Below are 23,586 nucleotides of genomic sequence, written 5' to 3'. Positions count from 1 at the left end.
ATTGTTGAGTTAGAACGATAGAATCCTCATATTGCTTTAGGGGACAGGAGGGTTTAAAGGAGGTACCTTGCAGCCCTGTTTTACAGATCGGAGGCTTTGGTGTTAAGGGCACAGGCAGATGGCTCGCTTGTTCGCTGCAGTGGCTCGCTGCTGTGTCGGGACAGTGTGGAATGGAAGTCCTAGTTGGTAGTCTGTTATGGAAATGCTGTTTACTGTTATTGTAGTACCGTGGGGACAACATGCCATTGAAATGGAAAACGAGCTCTCCTGCTATCTGGAAATTCCCAGTTCCTGTGCTTAAAACATCCAGGTCAACTCCACTTTCTCCAGCATACATGTAAGTGAGAGAAAAGAGGATATTAAAGTGGGGTTTCATTACTGAATCAACCTTGTGGCAAACGGGGGTAAAACAAAACAAAACAAAATCCCGAACAGCAACATCCCCAAACCCACAAGTGTAAAAAATCTCAAGCTGGTTTATAATGAAATATATTGGCATGCCCACGTTTTACCTTCTGTTGCTTGTCCTAGGAGTTGATGTTTATTTTCATTTAATGTGCTTAACGGTCATTGGATTACTAATGTATAAGTCTAAAGGTACACCTAAGGAATTGCCTAAGCATAGACTTTCATGTTTCAGGCTGGTTGGGTTTTGTTTCGAATTTTTGTATAGCTGAAATATTTAAGATGACTTCTTTTGTGTAGTGGCACAAAACACTGCTGGTGAAGGGAAATGCTCTCTATAATTTTTGGATCAATTGGAAACATTCGGAGTTAACACATTGATCAGAAAATGAGCCTTGTAACTAGGACTTTTATACTTGTGTATGAATATTAATAAGTTCAATGTTCTATCTCTCCCAGTTTTATAATTCCGGTTCTGAAGTGTAAGTTCAAATTTGTGCAAGTTCTAGTTCTGTCAATAGTTATGTACATACATAGAGTTGAAAAGTATGGTCTACAAATGCCTGTTTTAGAAATTTATTTTAAGTAAATATATACTAAAATATATTGGGAAGTCTTACTAGAATTTTTTAAAATCTGAGTTTTTAAATTTGCAAACTGTTGCCTTAGAAACAAAATCCAGGCGATATAATGAAATCTTCTTTTAAAATACTGTCTGTGACCCTTTTTTCCCCCCCTTTCGGTAGGGAAAGGAGCAAGGGAAAGCTGGACCTTTTATTATTTTTATTTTTTAAATATTAGCATATGAAAAGCTTTTGGAGTAGAAGCCTGTTCTAACTGTATTTCCTTTACAATATTTTTCAGTAGGAAAGCTATGGAAAATTCTTCCTGCTTTAGGTTAATTATGTGTTTAGAAAGCCGGTGAGTTGCCATTTTATTAGTTTTTGTTTTATATGAGGTTCAGAAGCACAGTGGTGTCTTATCTGGTTCTTTGAAAGGCTTTCAGCTGCTGAGGAACTGTGCTGGTGCTCTCAGTCCAAAGGAAGCGATTCCCTAGAAAGAGTTGAAAAATGAGGACATTTTAGAGTGAAATTCTGACATCATGTCATTTTCAGATTATTTTTTATGTTCTTCCTTAGAAGTGCTTCAGATGATTTTATCTGTTTGCTTGTTTGACTTTTCCCATAGAGTTAAAATTTTAAGTTAGATTTGTGAAAGAAAGGGAAAAAAAAGATCAGCTATATTTGTTTCTCAAAAGCTGAATTTGTCAAAAGCACAAATTAATGGAGGTGACAAGTTAATTGAGGTGACAAGTTAATGGAGCTCCTTCAAATCATTTGAGAAAATGTGATGTGCCTGTTGACTTTCTGAATCCTAGCTGGTGAGAAATGAGCAAAGATTTACCAAAAGCAACTTCATTGTAAAAACAAAATAAAACATACACCCTCCCAAACTTGAAATCAGTAGGGTACAATTAATAATAGCTATTAATGAGTCTGGTGTTCCTCCTATATTTCACCATACAGAGGATCCAAACTGTAGCTCCTACTGTGGCTAGATTTTTAGAGATGCTTAAAAAAAATGTATATTTTATTAATTCATACTAGCCACAGGCTCAGGTACAGCTTAATACAGCATCTGTAATGAATCACTTTCTTCCTTTTAAGTACTCGCCTCTTTGACCTGATGATGTGAGTGAATTGATTTAGATGGTGGAAGCTGGAAAATACCACACATCTTGCATGTTGATGTTGATTGCTGGTAGTACACAGAGGTAGAATGGGAAAGTGCATTTGATGGGCTAGGGTTAGGTTACACCATTTTGACATTGTCACAGTCTAAGTTATTCAATTGGCCTTAACTTATTTTTCTTTATAAACAAATTAATACGGCGTTTTAAATATCATGTCAATATACACAGGGAAAATATGGTAAATAATAGGAAAAGACTGGCTTAGGGAGTATAAGTCTGGTTTCTAAAATACATTGCTTAGTTTTTGACTGTTTCAGGTTGGAGTTCATTGCCTTACTTGGCCAGAAATAAAAATACCATGTGTAACACGTTCTCATCAGACCTTCTTTATATTCCACAACACTTCTGCACGCAAAAGGATACCTAAGTTGAGCGTAATTTTCGCTTTCAAAAATCACAAAGACTAAGTTAGAAAACTGGATCAAGTAAAGTTATGTTTGCTCTCACAGTTGTTGGGTTAAATAGTTATTTGTGTCTTTGGGTCTAAAGTCTTTGCCTTGAAATGGAATAGTTTAATTCTGACTTTTTGGCCAGTTGTGATATTTTAGAGTTGATCCATGAAATTATATCTAACCCTTTACAGTATTATCTGGAATACAGAATTCTGGACAGTTCCGAGAAACACCTTTTTTGTATGTTTTCTTGAGTCACATCCGTATTGGTTTGTAGTATTGTATCAATATTTATTGTGATTTGTCAAATAACACATTCCATGGTTTTCATCGAGGATTTGGGTCATTTTTCAAAGAATGAAATGTCAATAAAAATCTCTGGGGCTGTAGTAAAAATGTGCTGTAGCAATTGAGCAAATATGGAAACAATATAAAGGCTCCTTGTGGTCTCGTTCTCAGCCCAGGGTAGATGACGCTTAGGTGTGTAGTGCTTGCTACTCCCGTGAAAGGGACAACAGACAATGTTTCACTTACTGCAAGCATTAAACAGAAAGGCGATTTTGCCCTTGTGGATTTCAAATCCAAGTTTGCCTTCTTTCTTGTGGAAAGCTTGAATGAGAGGCTCAACCTGTCCATATATTCAAGACTGGTCGATGATGAGGACAATGTTGATGGCGATATTAAGGAGAATCGTCTCTTCTATAGCATAAACGCTCTTTCTTCGCTCTTCGAGTTGTGTTATCCTCTGATTCAGGAATAGTGGGAGTACCCTAAGGACAAAAGATGGAGGAAAATATCCTTTGGCCTTCAGGCAGCTTGGTTACCAAATGCTTATTCTTTACTGGTTAGATGGAGCCTTCCCTCAGCTTCCGTTTGGAACCCTTGCAAGGTGGTGTGCCATCCATCCTGAATTCTGACGGGACCGTCTTAATAGAAACCTGAGTGACATGTTTGTGTTACACTCTGTTCCACAGTAGGTTGAAGTTCAGCCTTAGCCTGAGGGAGGATCTCCTGGTCAGTGTAAACTGAATTAGTAAAGACTCCCTTCTTGACAGGGGTGAACCCTATAAATTAACCTGTCATTTTGCCTAAATTAATAAAACTGAAAGGGCAGTCACATCTAAGTGGTTTTCTGGTGTTTTGGTATTCAATGTTTTAAAACAGCAAATGGTTCCTTCAGGCTACTGTTAGAGGGTTAATGTATTGTTAATTTCTAAGGGCAGCTGAAATAGATCAGGATTAGCATTAGCAATCCTTTTATCTTTTTTCACAAGCTGTAAGTTTTGATAATGGTGTGGCACTAAAGAGGAAGACAATGAGTAGGAATTAAGCAGTGCAAAGTAGCAGGGAATTTTCTAGCGAGTCACATGCGATGGGATGTTTTCATTTGAAATTTTACCTTTCTCAAGCTAGAAGACAATGAGTGTAGAATGAGTGTTAGACCTGTGCACCTTAAGCTAACGTATTTGGCTTTGGTCAGCTTCCTGTTTACGGTTATTTTGCTTAATATGTAAAATAGAGTTTGTAGTAAATATCAACAGCCCAGTACTTTATAGCAATTGTTTTCTATCATTGTATCATTAAAATTCAGTCTCTAGATTTCCTGAGGAAAGACTGCGCAGCCTGTATAAGCATTCCTGGTTTATGGGTGATTCAAAAAAAGAGAATAAAAACAGGCATTTTCAAAATTTGACATGTCTTCCGTTCCCAAAGATTGTCTTTTGTTCTTATTTAATGATTATAATAAAACCCCATGGTTTTAGAAGTCATGATTTATTTGGCAAAATACTTCTTAAACTGATCATCTCAAATTAGAAAAGAATATATGTAACTCCTTTCACAGTTACCACATACATAAACTTTTATTTGTCTGCTTAATTTGTTTTTACTAAATGCTCACTCTAACAAAATTACGTGGAGAAATAACATAAACATCGCCTAAGAACCATTTAGTGTGAGTGTGTAACTTCGGTGGCATGTCCTTGGGGAATTTCTATTGTCTGAGCCTACAGAAGGGCTAGCTTAACACACATTAATGGAAAACCCTAGAGCTAAAGATGACCTTAGAGGTCACTAGAGAATCTAAACCCCCTTTAAAGCAGGCATCCTTTCTGCGACACCTCTGAAAGATGGTAAGAAACATTCTCCTTGATCACCATCAATGACAGATAGCTCACTACCTCACCAAGGCAGCACCTCTCACACGTGGACAGCTCTTCCTTGCGCTGAGCAAAATCTTTCCTAAATCTTCTATCTCCAGATCCTCGTGTAGCCTTTTGGACCTGGATAGAAAAAATCTTTCTTTTCTGTCCTACCTACAAGCCTGGATATCTCTTTCTTTAACCCTTGCTTGTATGACATGTTTTCCAGACCCTTCGCTCTGCTGGAAGACTCACCTGGCCCGCTTTTTTCATGTTAATCTTTATACCAGAGATTGCATCCCAGTGCAGCGCTCCCTGTGTGGTCTGAATAGAAGACACCTTTCTCCTTTTATACAGACCTTCTGCTTGTCTGACTGAGATTGTATCATTTTTAATCACAGGATCCACACTGTTCCCTGGTGAATTCCGAGTTTACAGACTTCCTCTCCAGAGGTTCATGAATGGGCGGCTTGCTCCTCCTAGTCAGTGTGGATTCTCTTTGCTACTTCAGAATTTTTAGTCAGGGGAAGCCTGCCTGCCGTGTGCAAGGGGTGTTAGAAACTTGTCCTCGAGCCAATTGTGTGTGTGTTTTAAAAGATCTCTTGAAACCATTTAATGTTACTCTAGAATATCGCACAAAAGAAACTTGCAAGCCAGAAAGCTAGTATTTCTGATGCTTTCAGAGATTTCCAAGAATTTTCCTTGTCAAGCATTTCTCTGGATGCATTGTTTCTTTTTTCTACTTCAGTGGGACTTCCAGGTACCCCTCAAAACACTTGCCTCATAGGGAAGTGGCAGAAATGCAAATCTCTTGGAGCCTCATGGGAAGTCTGGAGTTAACTAAGAATTCTGAGGATTCCAGACATTCTGCTTGAAAGTTAGACTATTTAGATGAGAAGCCAAGTTGGGCCGAGTTAGGGGGAGGGGAAAGAAAGAAGTAAGAGGCAAGAATTTGTGTTAATGACTTTACCTTGTGGTTAAGAGCCAAGAATTATCAACACTATGCCTGATGATATTTTGAATTGAAATGGCAGCCCCCAGGAATTGCTTTATTTCCTCAAGACCGTGAGAAAAAGGTGGTGTCAGTGTATGATTCTTGGGGAATCAGTACCTAAAGAAATTGCTGAGCAACCCATTTTTGAAAGTACTCAGCTCTTTTCCACTCACCTTGTATACTGACTTTGTAATATTTAGAATTACTCACACCTGTTATGGGCATTGGGGTGTAGTCCTCGCAGTCATTCAAAGTTACTGTCTTTCCGTCCCATCTTTATTCACGAACAATTAAATTGCTTCTTGTATTTTACTGGTATGAAAATTCTGATCCAAGATAATCAGGTTAATTTTTCTTCACTGTACTTTCTGTGTTGATAATGGACTTAACAGAAAATGAAAACACGGGGCACCTGGGTGGCTCAGTGGGTTAAAGCCTCTGCCTTCGGCTCAGGTCATGGTCCTCTGCCTTCGGCTCAGGTCATGGTCCCAGGGTCCTGGGATCGAGCCCCGAATCGGGCTCTCTGCTCAGCAGGGAGCCTACTTCCTCCTCTCGCTCTGCCTGCCTCTCTGCCTGCTTGTGATCTCTGCTGTCAAATAAATAAATAAAATCTTTTTTAAAAAAAAGAAAGAAAATGAAAACACTATAGAAGAGAAATGTGTCTGAGCTAAATATGAAGACCTGAACTGAAAAGAGATACCAGATTTTAAAAAAATTTTTCTTTTAAAGATTTTAATTTTAAGTAACTTGTACACCCAATGTGGGGCTCAAACTTACTTACAGACCTGAGATCAAGCATTGCATGCTCTGCTGATCAAGCCAGCTAGGTGCCCCTAAAATGAATACCAGATTTTTAAAAATTGATTTGTATTATGTTATTATGTAAGTATGATATAGTACCTCATTAGTTTTTGATGTAGTGTTCCATGAAAATACCAGATTTTAAAATGCACGGTATGTAGAATGGAAAGTGAACCAGTTTATGTTTGAACTTGATAGTAACCTTTTTAAACAAGTGGAACAGAATATCACCCTGTAAGTTGGATGGGGCATAGGTGCTTTCTAGGGCACAAATGTACATATTTTACGTTTCAAGCAGCAATAATTGGATTCCGGTCTTTAGGATGTCATCTTAGTGAAAAATAAAACTATATTTTCAGTTAGAGTAAAATATTTTCACTGGTGTGACTTCCCATGATGAGGATATATGTTGCTTTTATCCAATGCTGCCTCATTTATGGTATGCTACGGTAAGAGGATCTCTACCTTGTTGGAGAGTATGTCTTGGGATATGGTTCAAATAGTGAAAAGCAATGATTTATTCTTCCCTAAGAAAAAGGTCAATAAAAACAACTTTCAGAGGCACCTGGGTGGCTCAGTGGGTTAAGCCTCTGCCTTCAGCTTAGGTCATGATCTCAAAGTCCTGGGATTGAGCCCCGCATCGGGCTCTCTGCCCAGCAGGGAGCCTGCTTCCCCCTCGCTCTCTGCCTGCCTCTCTGCCTACTTGTGATCTCTCTCTCTCTGTCAAATAAATAAATAAAATCTTAAAAAAAACAACAACTTTCAGGGGGCGCCTGGGTGGCTCAGTGGGTTAAAGCCTCTGCCTTCCGCTCAGGTCATGATCCCAGGGTCCTGGGATGGAGTCCCGCATCGGGCTCTGCTCTCTGCTCAGCAGGGAGCCTGCTTCCCTCTCTCTCTCTCTGCCTGCCTCTCTGCCTACTTGTGATCTCTCTGTCAAATAAGTAAATAAAATCTTAAAAAAAAAAAAAAACCAACTTTCAGGACTCCAAGAGCTTAAAACTTGAATCTAGCCTGTAAGACCAATATTATACATTTCATGTGAAATGTATTTGTTTGCAATTTTTAAGAACTGTCCTGGTTTAACAGAGCTAAATCTGATATAGTTTGCTGAGTGCTCCTATAAAAACACTAAGCACTCTGCAGTCTGTCTCCCAAACACTCTATCCGAGGAAGTCTTCTCTGTTTTCCACCCGGGCACAGTGGTTTAGCGAGGTTAGCTTGCTCAGTGTCGCGCTCCACGGAAGAGGCAAAGTGAGAATTCAAACGCAGGTCCGCTTCATTTCAAAGCTCGGATCTTCTCTGATGCCGTTTTGTTTTTGTCGACTTTTGCTACCTTCATGCCAGCTGTTAATTGGATAATATCTCACTAGGGTCAGAAGAACAAGGAAGTACGATAAATGAGGTTAGCTTTTTGGAATTGGGTGGTGGCCTAAGGAGAGGTCAGCTTTCCTTGACTTTACTGGCAAGTGGTGAAGTTGTAGGAAAATGTTGGGGCAATTATCTTTCCTTTGCTGATCAAGGTATCAGGATTCACTTCACCTTTCCCTGTTTCTCTTATTTTTTTTTAAAGATTTTATTTATTTATTTGACAGAGAGAGAGCACAAGTAGGCAGAGAGGCAGGCAGCGGAGACGGAGACGGAGAAGCAGGCTCCCTGCTGAGCAGAGAGCCCGAGGCGGGGCTTGATCCCAGGACCCTGCAGTCATGACCTGAGCCCAAGGCAGCCACTTAACCGACTGAGCCACCCAGGTGCCCCTGTTTCCTAATTCTCTTGAAGCACCATTCTACCTTCATTGACTCCCCACGTCCTCCCACCCACCCTGGTAATCAGCCACTGTGGAAAGTGCTCTAGCTTTTAGGCTCTTTTTAGTGCTTCCCTAGGGTACTCCCTGGGCTACGTGCTTAGTATTTTCTGATAGACATTATTGTCCCATTGCTTAATCGCACGCAAGCACTCAAAAAGAAGTCTGCATGAGTTTCCTTGCTGTCATATTAAATCACTGCAAATTCATGGCTTAAAACCTCACTAATTTATTATCTTATAGTTTTTTAGCTCTGAAGTCTGGTATGGGTCTTCCTGGGTTAAAATCAAGGTGACAGCAAGGCTGTGTTCACATGGGAGACTCCAGGGGAGAATCCGTTCCCCACTTATTAGGGTCACTGGCACAGCTCAGTTCTTCGCCATTGTAGGACCACCAAGGGTCCTGTGTTCTTGCTGGCTGGGAGCTGAGAGTTGATCTCAGCTTCTACAGATGGCCTGCGGGTCTCGGCTTGTGACTCCTTTCTTCCATCTTTAACACTGACAATGGCCAAACTCCTTTTCACATGAATCTTTTTCTGACCCACTCTTCTGCCTTCCTCTTCTACTTCTGAGGACTCATGTGACTAGACTGGGCCTGCCCAGAGAATACAGGAGGGGTTCCCCAAATTGTGCATTTTTATTTCTAGCCAAATTTGTTAATCTCTGCAGCAGTGGCTTTGCTCTTGAAAAGTCTAATAATTCAGACATAACCAGGCAGTTCTCAAACTCTGAAGTGATGATTTCCTGGAAATCATACTAAAAAGTAGAATTCTGCAGGCACGGCATTACGATCTGGGATTGTGTTGAAAGTATCACGAAAACCAGTTCTACTGTTAGGACTGGTATTATGCTCCCAAGTCCTGTAAAATAAGCACAAAGGTATATATCAAATGTGCAAGTATACACAAACATAAAATGCAGATGTGGGTTCAAACTGAGATGCTAATCATTTCGAACTTTATTATTGATTTGATATCTTAAAATGCAGGCTGTTTCTGAGATGGTTTGCATGGTCCAAGTCTCCTTTTAAAAGCTAATAAGCATTAGTGCCACCTTTTTTTTTTTTTTCAAAAAAAAGATTTTATTTATTTACTTGAGAGAGCGTATATTGGGGGAGGAGCAGAAGGGGAGAGAGAAAATCTCAAGCAGATTCTGTGCTGAGCTCAGAGCCCATTGTGGTACTTGATCTCATGACCCTGAGATCACGACCTGAGCCGAAACCAAGAGACAGATGCTTAACCAACTGAGCCACCCAGCCTCCATCTTTGGAATAAAATCATAGAGAGGCGCCTGGGTGGCTCAGTGGGTTAAGCCTCTGCCTTCAGCTCAGGTCATGATCTCAGGGTCCTGGGATTGAGTCCCGCATCGAGCTGTCTGCTGGGCAGGGAGCCTGCTTCCTCCTCCTCCTCTCTCTCTCTCTCTCTGCCTGCCTCTCTGCCTACTTGTGATCTCTCTGTCAAATAAATAAAATCTTTTTAAAAAATTATAGAAATCATAGAATTTGTTTTCTTAAGAAGGTTATATGTAACAGGCAGATACATTCGGAATATTAGAGCCATCTAAAATGAGTGCGTCATACAAGTTGGTTGATGTTGTGTTTTATTGTACTGATGAATTAAAGAAAACATTTCAAAAGACTCTGCATTCCTTTCCACTTTCTCAAAACATTTTCATTGTATTTGGAGCACTATTCAGAATTAGATAAAACATGAAGGCTATAAGAAAGTCATATTTAACAACTACAAGGTCCTCACATGTCTTGGAAAGTCATACAGATAATATAAGCTGGGGAGAACCTTCAACAAATCTTAAAAAGATACTACAAAATGACCTGGCATGGGGCACCTAGGGGCTCATTCGGTTCAGCCTCCAAATCTTGATCTCAGCTCAGGTCTCAATCTTGGGGTCCTGAGTTCAAGCCTCATGATCAAGCTCCATGCCCAGCGTGGAACCTGCTTTAAAAAAATTAGCTGGTGATGGCATACAATTATTTGACTGTTGCCATGCTCATGCCCTCTAGTGTGTAGTGCAGAGGAAAACACTGAAACCTGGATGTTACTTTGTTAACACCTGTGAAATAGGACTAGTAAAAGCACAAATGAGGACTGTCTATGCCACTCAGCTGTTGAGCATTAAACTGGATTCTCCTGCAAGTCATTATGGCCAGAAAAGTACCATTATTTTTTTCAGAGAGAGAGAAAGAGAGCGAGTGAGCATTCACGCACATGAGCACGAGTGGGGGAGGGGTGGGGCGGAGGGGGAGGCAGCCTTCCAGCTGAGCAGGCAGCCCGATGAGGGTCTGGATCCCAGGATCCTGCGATCATGACTTGAGCCGAAGGCAGACACTTAACTGAGCCACCCAGGTGCCCCAAAAGTGCCATTTCTAAACTTGGGGGTGAGTGTGGGAATGTTCTGGACTCAGAAGTGGGTATTTTTAATTCTCTGGACACTGTTTCCTTTCTATTATGGAAGGTATAGGGGCTTGACTGAATTTTTTATTTAAAAGGCTTGAGCACTTACTATATTTTACAGCACTAACATTTGAGAAGGAAACATCATGAGAATGATAGGTTGTAGGTCAAGTTCTGTTGGGTGTTCGTGGGCTACCGGACTATGTTAGTGCTTATGCCATATGTCTGTCCCTTCTCTCTCCCCCTTTTTCCTTCCCACATTGAAGTCTCTCACTGCCAAGTATTCTTAGAAATTCTAAATTACCTTTTCTTTTTCCCTACAGCTTGCCCTGTAACATCTTCTATGTTCACATTTTGTTTCTCTAGTTTCAAAAATACTTTGCTTGCACTCATCAGTGGGATAAGACCATGCCATCTTAAAAATAACATACTTTAAAAAAGACTGTGCCTGGCTGGCTCAGTCGGTAGAACATGTGAGTCTTGATCTTGGGGTCATGAGTTCAAGTCCTATGTTGGGTGTAGAGCTTACTTAAAAAAAAAAAAAGAACATAATTATCATATGCAGTGAGAGTTCTCTGAATCCAAGAACTAGAAGGAACCTTACAAATTACTCTTTGTCATACCTTTATACCTTGGAAGAGAATGTGATACTCATGTTGGATCGCTTTTCCTTCCTGCATGGTTGTATTTGATGATTCAACCTATTCTTAATTTATATTTCCTTTTTATTAGTTTATCCCATTCCATCAACTGTATTACAAATTAATGTTTAAGACTGGTTTACTATAAAAGCCTCAATTAGATTTGACTTTTAGGTGAGCCTACATTGGAGCTTTTCTCTTGTCTGCAATTAACTCACTCAATTCCTTATTAACTCACTTAGTTTGACCTAGCTGTACTTTGAATGGACCCGCAAAAATTTGAAACAAAATTTTGAAAAGTTATGTGGATGTTCGAGGTTGTGAATTGGCTATCCAGTCCCTTAGCACAACCAAAATGAAACAATTTTCATTCGTTATGAGCACTTTCCTACAAAGGCTGTGTGTATGTAATCATTTCTGAATGATTCACAGCTAAACAAAAGCTAAACAAACCAACATTTTGATCTTAAGGAGACTAGAGACCTGGATCATCAGAATATTTTTTACAGACACATTGCTGGACTACCTGGACAGGTGCGGTTAGAGACTGACTTTTTTTTCAAATGACGTGATGTAATCTGGAACAAACAAGCTTTTAAAATAACCCAAAGATACAGATGTAGTGAGAAGAAGGGCCATCTGTATCCCGATGTTCATAGCAGCAATGGCCACAGTCGCCAAACTGTGGAAAGAACCAAGATGCCCTTCAACGGACGAATGGATAAGGAAGATGTGGTCCATATACACTATGCAGTATTATGCCTCCATCAGAAAGGATGAATACCCAACTTTTGTATCAACATGGATGGGACTGGAAGAGATTATGCTGAGTGAAATAAGTCAAGCAGAGAGAGTCAATTATCATATGGTTTCACGTACTAGTGGAACATAAGGAGTAACACAGAGGACATGGGGAGATGGAGAGGAGAAGTGAGTTGGGAGAAATCAGAGGGGGAGACAAACCATGAGAGACTGTAGACTCTGAGAAACAAACTGAGGGTTTTGGAGGGAAGGGGGTGGGGGTTTGGGTGGTGGGTATTATGGAGGGCACGTATTGCATGGAGCACTGGGTGTGGTGCATATTATTTCTTTTACTGTGACTTCTTTACAAGCAAGTGTTCTGCCTGCTATCTCTTTACCTGTCTTGACCTATAGGTCAAGCACTATAGCAAGTACTCCGTAAACCCTGAGTTAGATGAATGAACTTAGAGAGAGCAGTTTTTAGGTCTGTAGCCCTGTGCAGATCATTCCCTTAAGAGTGTTGAATTTCTTCATTTGATATATGCAGTAATCTAATATATCACAGTCTCATTAGAGAGTAAGTTATGCCTATCTTTCCTACGAAAAAAACTAATCCAAAATCCTGATTCCGTTTCTTGCTTGCTGATAAATACCATGATGCTGGCACAGACTGAAAGTAATTTTAGTAGAAGCAATTTACCAATGACCAGAATACTTTAGTCATGGTTCATCAAATAGTAATTTGATAAAGAGAATAAGATTATGATCTGTTCCAAGACTGAAAATCACTCTTAGACTTAAGAGTGATTTGACTTGTGTTCACATATTCTTTGTCATAATGGGAAAAACTATTTTAGACAAATTTATGTTTTAAAGCTAGTATGTTTGCACTTGAATGATAACATGTTTTGTGCGTCTAATTTGAAAAAAGGAATGGCAGACTAGGAAGAAAGGAACTGTGACTAAGGCTTAGGAGACATGAATTTAACATTAGTATTCAAAAAATCATCCATATTTACTTGACTTAATTGTTTTATACTTAAAAGGACTTCAGCCTATTTGCCCAGGTTTAGCAAATATTAGATTTAAATTAAATAAATTGCCCTTATATCAAAAATGTTTAAAATATTGTAGGTATGTCTCCTGAGGCAAGGGAGACACAAGCAAAAATAAACTATTGGGACTACATTAAAATGAGAAGCTTCTACACAGCAAAGGAAACAACCAACAAAATTAAAAGACAACGTTAAGGGGCGCCTGGGTGGCTCAGCGGGTTAAGCCGCTGCCTTCGGCTCGGGTCATGATCTCAGGGTCCTGGGATCGAGCCCCGCGTCGGGCTCTCTGCTCAGCGGGGAGCCTGCTTCCTCCTCTCTCTCTGCCTGCCTCTCTGCCTGCTTGTGATCTCTGTCAAATAAATAAATAAAAAAAATCTTAAAAAAAAAAAAAAAAAAAAAAAGACAACGTTAATGAATAGGAGAAGATATTTGCAAACTACACATCTGATAAAGGGTTAGTATCCAAATATATAAAAAACTTACATAACTCAATAACAAAAAGATAGATAATCCAATTAAAAAATGGGCAGAAGTATGAACAGATGTTTTCTCCAAAGAAGACATCCAGATAGGCAACAGAAACATGAAAAGATAACTCAACATCACTCATCATCAGGGAAGTACAAATCAAAACCACAATAAGCTATCACCTCTCACCATTTAGAAAGTCCAGAATCAAATGCACAAGAAACAACAACCGTTGGTGAGGATGTAGAGAGACGAGAACCCTTGTATGCTGTTGCTGGTAGTGCAAAATGGTAGAACCAGGGTGGAGGATAATATGCAGGTTCCTCAAAAAATTAAAAATAGACCTACTATACAATGCAGTAATTACACTACTGGTATTTACCCAAAGAATGCAAAAACACTAATTTGAAGGTGTACATGCATCCCTGTGTTTATTACAACATTATTTACAAGAGCCAAACTATGGAAGCAGGCATTGATAGATGAATGGATAAAGATGGTATAGTACACTTCCGCACATACATGCACACACACACCGGAATAGTGCTCAATCATAAAAAAAAAGAATGAAATCTTGCCATTTGCAACAACATGGGTGGATCTACAGAGTATAATGCTAAGTGAAATAAATCCAAGAAAGACAAATACCATATGATTTCACTCATATGTGGAATTTAAGAAACAAAAGAAATGAACAAAGGAGAAGAAAGAGAGAGACAAACCAGGCAACAGACTCTTGACTATAGAGAACAAACTGGTGGTTACCAGCGGGGAATGGTTGAAATAGGTCAAGGGGATTAAGAGTATACTTAACGTTGGGCGCCTGGGTGGCTCAGTGGGTTAAGCCGCTGCCTTCGGCTCAGGTCATGATCTCAGGGTCCTGGGATCGAGTCCCGCATCGGGCTCTCTGCTCAGCAGGGAGCCTGCTTCCCTTCCTCTCTCTCTGCCTGCCTCTCTGCCTACTTGTGATCTCTCTCTCTCAAATAAATAAATAAAATCTTTAAAAAAAAAAAAAGAGTATACTTACCGTGATGAGCGAGGAGTAATCTGTGGAACTATTGAATCACTCTGTTGTACACCGGAAACTAATACAACACTGTATGTTAACTACACTGCAATGCAAATTGAAAAAAAAAAATCAACAAAAGGGCACGTGGGTGGCTCATTCAGTTGAGTGTCTGACTCTTGATTTCAGTTCAGCTCATGATCTTGGGGTTGTGAGATCAAGCCCCACGTCCAGCTCTGAGTTCAGGATGGAGTCTGCTTGAGATTCTCTCTCTCACTCTTCCTGTCCCTCTGCCCTTCCCCCCACTCTAAATCAATAAATAAAATCTTAAAAAAATAAAAATATTTAAAATAAATGGTTTTTACACATTACTTGGTTAACAATAGAAATAAGGCATAGCTGTTACGATGAATGAAAACAACATACTCCAAAACAAAACAGTTGATAGATTGGGGTTTTTATTTATATCCTAACCATTAACTATATATTTATTTTGAATTATTTGCTGGAATGCATATTAGGTTAAAGAGGGCTAATAAAGAAGCCTTGAACCCAAGTGTGGGATTCGGTTTTTGTTCAGGAAGCTGTGAGGAGTCATTGAATACTTTTGAGCAAGAGAGTGACTTTCAGAGTTATAAATACAGTCACAGTATGTGAAGTAGCTATGATGTGACAAATATGTACTTTATATTAATAACCAAATCCAAATAAGAAGTAATAGATGCCAGAAGCATGGTGTAGGGACAGGGACAGTATAGAGAAGTGAAGGATAGGAACATATTGAGAGATATTCAGTAGTATTTTGACAGTTGACTGGACATAGGAGATTGGGAAGAAACAGGAGTCAAAGATGATTGAAATACTTTGATGATAACGATTTTCTTCTAGAATCCAAAATATCCTATCTATGGCTCTCTTGAATGCATGACACTTAGATTCCTGAACTTTCTTCTGTCTGACCAAGCTTCCCAAAATGATCACTAAGAACTGCTTAGTGCCACTTAGTGGCTGGCTTGGTTGGTGGAGCGTGCCATTGACCTTGGGGTTGTGAGCTTGAGCTCCATATTGGGTGTAGGGATTGCTTAAAAAATAAAATCTTTAAGAACTATGTAGTTGAATTGGTTTCCATTCAGAGTACATTCAAATAAACCAATGTTCTCATTAAAGTGGGATCTATGAAAAGATTAGATTTTAGAGATCAAAAATGACTTACTGGGGGCACGTGTGTGGCTCAGTGGGTTAAGCCTCTACCTTCGGCTTAGGTCATGATCTCAGGGTCCTGGGATCAAGCCCCGCATTGGGCTCTCTGCTTGGTGGGGAGCCTTCTTTCCCCTCTCTCTCTGCCTGCCTCTCTGCCTACTTATGATCTCTGTCTAAATAAATAAATAAGTAAATAAAGACTTTAAAATGAAAAAAGGAAAAAAATGACTTACTGCTTCAAGAAGTAGCTGGTGTAGATGGGGTGAGTGAGGGAAGTAGCGTATAGCAGCATTTTCCAACTAGTTGGGCAGAATTTTAACACCTTGATTCTTTACTCTCCTTACCTACTTGGTGATTCTCCCCTGTCTCCTTCTCACCTATACTCTGAGAGTCAGAAATTATAAAGTGGGATGTGAAACACTGGTTTAAAAGACTATAGGGAGGTGCCTGGGTGGCTCAGTCGGCTTAGTGTCTGCCATCGGCTTAGGTCACGATCCCAGGGTCCTGGGATCCAGCCCTGCATCAGGCTCCCCACTCAACAGGGAGTCTCCTTCTCCCTCTCCCTCAGCTGCTCCCCCTGCTGTGCTCTCTCTCTGTCAAATAAATAAATAAATTCTTAAACTTTTTAAATAAAAAAATGAAAGACTAGGAAGGAAAGAAAGGAAACTTCTGTCTTCTTGCTTAATATCCCTCTTTCCTATTTATTTCAAACAGATCAAAGCAGTACTTCATTACTCCTTCACAATTCATAACCGGCTTCTGCAAAACACATACTCACGCAGTCTGAAAATGCTCTGATTATCTTCTACTTAAAATTCCCACTTAGGGGCTTCTCGGTAGCTCAGTCACTCAAGCATCTGACTCTTGATTTCAGCTCAGGTCATGATCTCAGGGTCCTGGAATCAAATCCCACATCAGGCTCCTTGCTCAACCGGAAGCCTGCTTCTCCCTCTCCCACTCCCCCTGCTTGTGTTCCCATGCGTGCTCTCTCTCCCGCGCTCTCTTTCTGGCAAATAAGTAATTTGTTTAAAAAAGAATATTTAATATTTAAAGTAAACAAATATAGTCATGGTCCATAAATACTTTCCCCAAAGGAGTCCTTCCGTATTGTTACTGTGCTGTGGAAAAACACTTATAAAAGTATTTTTATAGAGCATTTTTTGTTATATCAGCAGAGCTGTCTGTAGCTGGTTCTTGAAATAGCCTTGTGATACGGAACTGAACATTATCAACTTGCTCAAATAGTTTTCTAGCAGTCCAGTAAAGTGATGGATCTTGATGGTATTTGAGGAGAAAAACCAGAAGCCATTTCTAAGGCTAAAAACTTCATTTTAACCCTTAGACTATGATACTTGAATTTGTGTGTAGGTGGGTGGGCTATAAAGGACAGTAAAGATTTTTTGCATCTCCTAACAACTTGAGAGAGTTAGGCAGTGGTTATGTACGCACAGCATGAGAGAGTTAACTCAGAGTTTTATGAAGAAAAAGAACACCCCTGGGGCACGTGGGTGGCTCGGTCATTTGGGTGTGTGACTCTTGATTTCAGCTCCGGTCATGAACTTGGCATTGTGAGATTCAGCCCTATGTTGGGCTCACGTGGTGGGCATGGAACCTGCTTAAGATTCTCTCGCTCCCTCTCCCTCTGCCTGCCCCTCCCTCTTAAAAAAAATCTTAATGGCTACACGGAGGTGTACAAAATGGAAAATAATTTTAATATGAAATACTATGCAAATTTGGTTCTTGGCTTCCGTTTGGTTCTTTGCTCCATATCTGAGATGAACTTAAAAGAAGTGTGATTCCCAGATTCATACGGGTGAGGGTATGTTGTCTGATACTTTTTCTTGTATTACCTTGCCCTGTCTGAAAAATACTGGTTGTGATATTGAAACATTGATTTGATTACATCACACTAAACATACTGTATTAAAACATGATTGATTCAATACTGAAATTTTTATCACATTCATTGAAATGATTAGAGATGCCTCTAGGTCCTTGCAAAATCAAGGTTGAGATTTGTTACATTATTACAGACTTTGAAGACAGAGAGGCACTGGGACTCAGAGCTGCCAATTATAATTCTTAAAACCAAATGCAATTGGCTATTCCTTTGTAAGTTTAAAAGTCTTACTCTTTGGGTTTTTTGTCATGTTTCCTTTTAAAAGAGAAATAAACATTCCCTTAAGATCTGGTCATGAATTATTGACTATGAAGTTGAATATAACCAGGAAATTCAGAAAAGGATAGGATTTTTACCACTTGATTAATGATTCTTCTGTTCCCAAAGAGACTTATCTCAGTGATTTCTAATTAGTTTTGAGTTTGTGGAAATCTGCCTTTATAATAAACTCAAAAAATTGGGTAACTTGGATGTTTGAGTATTTAATAAACTGAAGCCCAATTCTTTAATAACATGCTCTTCCACTGAAATGTACCATAACTCAATAGTCAAATTTCAAAGTTGGTCGGCTACAGATAATAGAAGTAAAATGACGCCTTGGTTAACAAATCTTCTGGGAGCAAAAGCAAAAAACTCCTTCAAGGAAAGTTGGCCAGGGTACTGGGGCTCCCATTGTAGTTTCTTCCTTTGGGGGTAGAAGAAGGAGGCATGCTCCCTGCCTTAAGTACAGCTAGACTTCTCAATGGCAGGCCTAGTGCTGGCTATAAGGTGGGTCTTCCCTACATAGGGCTTATGCGTGGCCAGACGATTGCAACTATTATTTTCTCTGTGTCCTGGGAAGGGGGTTATTGACAGTGATGGGAGCACATGCTGTTTTCCCCAGCTCAGAACTACATATTGCCATCTCCCTATACTACTATCTCTTGTGGATTCTCTTACCCTGTATGGCTTCTTAGGGCAAGGGAGTTTTGACTTAGTTGTTTTATATATAGTAGGTATGGAATCAGCATTTAGGAAGGAATTCTTTCACTTACTCATTTCTCTCTACTTCAGGTATGTATGTATCTATCTATAGCCTTTAGTACAATATTAATAAGAAATATGAAGAATGAGGGGCACCTGGGTGGCTCAGTCAGTTGAGCATCTGCCTTTGGCTCAGTTTGTGATCCCAGAGTCCTGGGATCAAACCTCACCTCTGGCTCCCGACTCGGCGGGGAGTCTGTTTCTCCCTCTCCTTTCTCCTCTTCCCCCCACTTATGCTTGCTTGCTCACTATCCCTCTCTCTCTCTCTCAAATAAATAAAATCTTTTTTAAAAATGTGAAGAATGAGAAATAGTATATGAACCGAGCTTCTAAACAGAAGAATTTTCTGGGTCTAGATACATGAGGCTTGATATTGTTTAATTGGTATATCAATTTTACAAGATGAAGAAAGACTAAAGTATTCAAATATGGTAGATAGAGGGAACAAACATTAATTTTAAAGTTTTTCAGGGACAGGATTGAGATACTCAGTACAAATGCTTTATGCATTGGATAATTAACTTTCATCCTGTCATAGTTATCTAATGGAGGATCATTTGTCATTCCATTTGTTTAGCCCGATTCCCTCGTCTGTGTTGTAGTGCTATTTCTGTGATAGTGATGGGTGGCTTTGGAATTCAGAATGTGTTCCCTTAAATGTTGGTATCAGTAATGTAGAGTTCTCCCTAAATTTGATCTGAGTTATATCCTGAGATAGGCTACCTCCTTACCCTCCATGTGTCGCAAGAATGGCATGAGAGATCTTTAGCATTGGTATTGTTTTTATGGAAGTGGGAAAAGTGGGTGCTTTTAGACTGAATTAATCCAACCAAAAAATTACTTTCCTGTAACAGAACGTGTCTTTCTGAGATCTTGCTTGCATTTATCAATTAAGCATTGAAATGACAATTGCTTATGTCCTGTCTGTCTATCTTTCTTTCTCTCTCTCTCTTTCTTTCTTTTTTTTCAGGCTTGGTGTAATGGGAACATTATGGGCTCTAGGATCAGACTCAAGTTGAAATCGTAGTTGCCAGACTCATGGTGAAGCCTTAAACTCTCTGAGCTTCAGTTTCCTATCTTTAAAATGGGATTGCTCTGAGGATTAAGTAGCCCAGAGAATGCGTTTGGCACAATGCCCAGTACATAGCAGGTGCTGGGGTAAACGATCTTATTCCTATGTTAAAACTGACATCAGCTATTTATTATTGTGATTTTATTTTAAATGTGACGGACACGTGAATATAAGAAGCCTCTTTACTTTAGAAAGTCATTTTGCAGTCTGACCCTATCACCTTGAACCGAGCATTTTTCTCTTTTGTGGATTCTGGTATTGCTGCAGCACAAAGAAAGCCTTGGAAAGATTAGCCTCCATTTTATAGGCTACATGCTAAAGATTTCCATTACTGAATTCATTGCAAGTTGACAATAACGTACTTGGACTTGTGTCATTAAAAAATACAAATAAATAGCTAACCAAAGCTTTATCTTTTTTTATTTCTTTCAGGCAAGCACCTCAGGAAGAGCCCCATTCTCCATTGTTTCTTAAACAGCAATTAATTTAGGTCTTATTAGGAAAAATGGCTATGATATTTGTAATTTCTTTGTGTAATGATGCTGTGAGTGCCATTTTCACTGGGATGTAGCTTTAAGACATTGGAAATCTTTAAGGTTTTTTTCCTTCCTTTTTGTGAAAATACCAGGCTTATTTTATATGTATTTCCTTATTTCATAAGTTGGGATTTTCTTGCTGATTTTTTAAAAACCATTTCTCATTTCTTTAATGGAAGTTGAGTGAGAGAGAGAGAGAGAGAGAGAGAGAGTGTGTGTATGTGTGTGTGTGTGTGTGTCTATCATTCAGTTTTTGTTTGGGAGGGTTGAAGGAGGATAGCTGAGATTCCAACTTGTGTGAGGTAAGAGGGTTGTTAAGATCTTTAGAACTAAAAAAGAAGATCTTTAGAATTCAAGGCAGTGTGCATGCTTCGAATCTATCGAAAAATCTATGGGGAATAACTTCTACCATCTTAAGTTTTTAATTTATTTCTCAAGGGTGGAAGGAAATACCTTGACAGATTTAGCACTCAAATTCAAATGAGTATGAGAACAGGTGGCTAAACTTCTCCCCCACCTGCCATGCAACTTCATCACAAGAAATGTTTCATTTAGCAAATGCCACGGCTAGCAGACACTTCTCTGTTTCAGAGCAGAAAAACAAATGGAGGGGGAGTACTTCTTTGAAGAAAACCTTTTTCTTGATTTTCTTTTTAAATTGTGAGTGTGACAAATACGTGTTTTATTTTTCTGGGGGAACGGGTGGTGGAAAGCATGAGGCACTGCCTTGATTAACCCTATTTGTCGCCTTGTTGTCCCATTCATGACTTGCGTTGCTGTTGTTACTTATGTGTTGTTTTATTATTCCCGGTGTTCTTGCGTGCTAACCCACTGGGTGCTAACTGTCAGTTAGGATAATATTACTCTGAGAAATTACAACATTTGTATAGCACTCTTAACACTAACTTAGAAACCCCTGCTCTTTTGTCACGGTGGAATTGTGTTATTAAAATCATTGATGGGAGAAGAACATGGGACTCTTGTTCTTGGGGTGATGAGTTCGAGCCCCATGTTGGGTATAGAGATTAGTTTTTTAAAAATCTTTAAAAAATACACTGACAGGTTTAACCACTTTGTAATATAATTGTGCTATGAAGCTAACTGGGAACTAAACAGAAAAAAAGTTAAAGGTGTTATTCATATACTTGTACCTTTGTAGTTTTCTCTGATTCATCCCCCCAGCCATCTAGAATATCTCCACCAAAAACAGTCAAGTGTTTCACGTGTTTTTGTGCTAATAATTTCAAAGAGCGCTAAAATGACCCCTTTTCCTCGACAAGGAAGTTAGCGCTCACCTAGCTTTCCGTGTAACCCCATCTAGTGCTTGCAGTGATAGAAAGCAAGAAACTGAGGTGGTATTTCTTCGTTTATCAAGCTAAGACCCCAGTTTTTAAACCCAAAAGTACTCATCCCAGTGGGTTGGGGGTGAATTTTCAAAATTTTAATTCTTTTCCTAGGCATTTATTTAGGTAGGGAGCGTTGGAAGAGTGTTTGAGGCTTTGGAGCCAAATGATGCTGTTGTGAGATGTTCTTCCCTTACTCACACTGCACGCCAGCAAGCCCAGTTGCTGCAGTGAACTCTGAGAGTACAGCTTCCTTATAGAACACATACCAAACTATTAACTTCTGCAGAACTATTCACTATAGAAAACACATTTCAGCCAGTGACAGAACACTCTGGCTGCGACCTACCTACCAGATCAGACGTGGAACACACAACCCTCGGTCGTCCCAATGTTCACTGTGCCCATTTGATGATTTTTAAAAAAACTTAAAAATCCGTTTGGGTAAACAGTGCCACGTAGACAGCGCATGTTTCCACTAGTTTCGAAAGTGTATCTTCAACTCCGTGCGTTTATAAATTTAAAGAGGGAATCTTTGCTGTAATTTGCATATGCTGGGCTTCTAATGAGCTTGAACGTTTTTCTCTCTGTTAACCATTTGGACTTAAGTCTTTCTGACTTGTGTGCTCATAGCATCTACATATTGTCGTTGGGGATGATTTTTAAATTGTGGAAATTTTTTTAGGCAAGATCAGCACGTTAGTATCACCCCGTTAGCCTGATAATTGCTTCGACTTTCTGTTTCTTTTGACCACCTTTGCAATGCTTTCAGTAAAATGATCAGACAGTGCTTCTATCTCTCCCCTAATGCTCTTTGAAAAAGTAATTGTTCTCTTTGAACAAGCATACAGCCGAGTGATTCATGTACACTTTGTGAAAGATGGCTTTGGTGCTCTGTGGTTGGTCATTGTTAAGAAAATAAGCTGTGTCGCGTGGCAGGGGGATGGGCTGGAAGGCCCGATGCACTGTACCGACGTTGCAAGAAGATTTGAATTTGGGACAGAAAAGTGACGAACATACTCTCTCCCATGAATAATTTTATAGCATTGATCCAGGCCGGATTTGCTTGATTTGAAGTCAGCATGTGAAAGTGAACCCAAATAGCATTTGTTTTAAGCAGAACTCTGAAATTCTTATTCTTACATGAATTTACGTAGAACAAATCTTTCCTGCACAACTGTCTTCTAAGTTTCAAAGCCATTATCTACTTATCTACTGTAAACACTTGCTTGTTCAAGTTGTGGGGCTGGAGGAAACAGAGTTGTTTTATTGTTAGGTAGTCTTAGAAGAATTAGTGGTAATGAATAATCCTACTGTGTTTCTTACTGCCAACATTGTCCTGTAGTATCAACCCTCAGACCGGGAAGTCATTTAGAACATGAAGTTGCTTTAGAAAAATTGTCCTGAGTACGTTAATCCCTCTGTAGGAGGGTTTCTCAATCTCAGCACTCTTGACATTTTTGCCTAAGCATATCTTTGCCATGGAGAACTTTCCTGTGCCTTGGTGGGAGGTTTAGCAGCATGCCACTAGAAGAAGGAAGCGCTTGAGACAAGTCACAACAAGTTGCACTTGCACAAGCACCCCCCTTACGATGACAAAACACGGCTCCAGTCGTCCCCAAATGTGGGGAGGGGAGAGACAAAACCCCCTTGGTCCCCTGACCCCTTCTGACAACCCCTGGTCTTTTTATGGCTTTGAACCACACGACTTGAAAAATGAGTATTTAAAAAACCGTTGTTTGTCCTTGGAATTACTCAGAGAATCATTCCTTTAAGGAGAGCTTTTACCTCCTTGCAGTGTTGGAAAGCAGTGCTCTCCACATCCAGTCAGTAAACTTAGTGGAAAGGAGATGGAAGAGAATTTTGAATCTGCTGAGAAGGTTGACATGGCATGTTTTGTTACT

At 39.6% G+C, this 23,586-nt stretch overlaps 1 protein-coding gene across 3 annotated transcripts in view; it reads left to right on the top strand.

Annotated features, from left to right (window-relative positions):
• Positions 1 to 23,586, top strand: part of LOC111157210 (kelch like family member 13) — an 81,306-nt gene that overhangs the window by 13,803 nt on the left and 43,917 nt on the right. Inside the window, exon 1 of one of the 3 annotated variants that reach the window (XM_022518506.1) lies at positions 240 to 337. The exons of the other annotated variants lie outside the window; for them this stretch is intronic. Within the exon in view, the coding sequence (XP_022374214.1) occupies positions 240 to 337 (98 nt within the window). Of the gene's footprint in view, positions 1 to 239; positions 338 to 23,586 lie in introns of those variants that run through there. 3 annotated transcript variants of the gene reach the window in all.

This window comes from Enhydra lutris, unplaced genomic scaffold (genome assembly GCF_002288905.1).
Source record: "Enhydra lutris kenyoni isolate GAN:26980312 unplaced genomic scaffold, ASM228890v2 scaffoldscaffold53, whole genome shotgun sequence".
Lineage (NCBI taxonomy): Eukaryota > Metazoa > Chordata > Mammalia > Carnivora > Mustelidae > Enhydra > Enhydra lutris.
The sequence above is the reverse complement of the archived record's forward strand: the minus strand, read 5'-3'. Positions and strand labels throughout refer to the sequence as shown.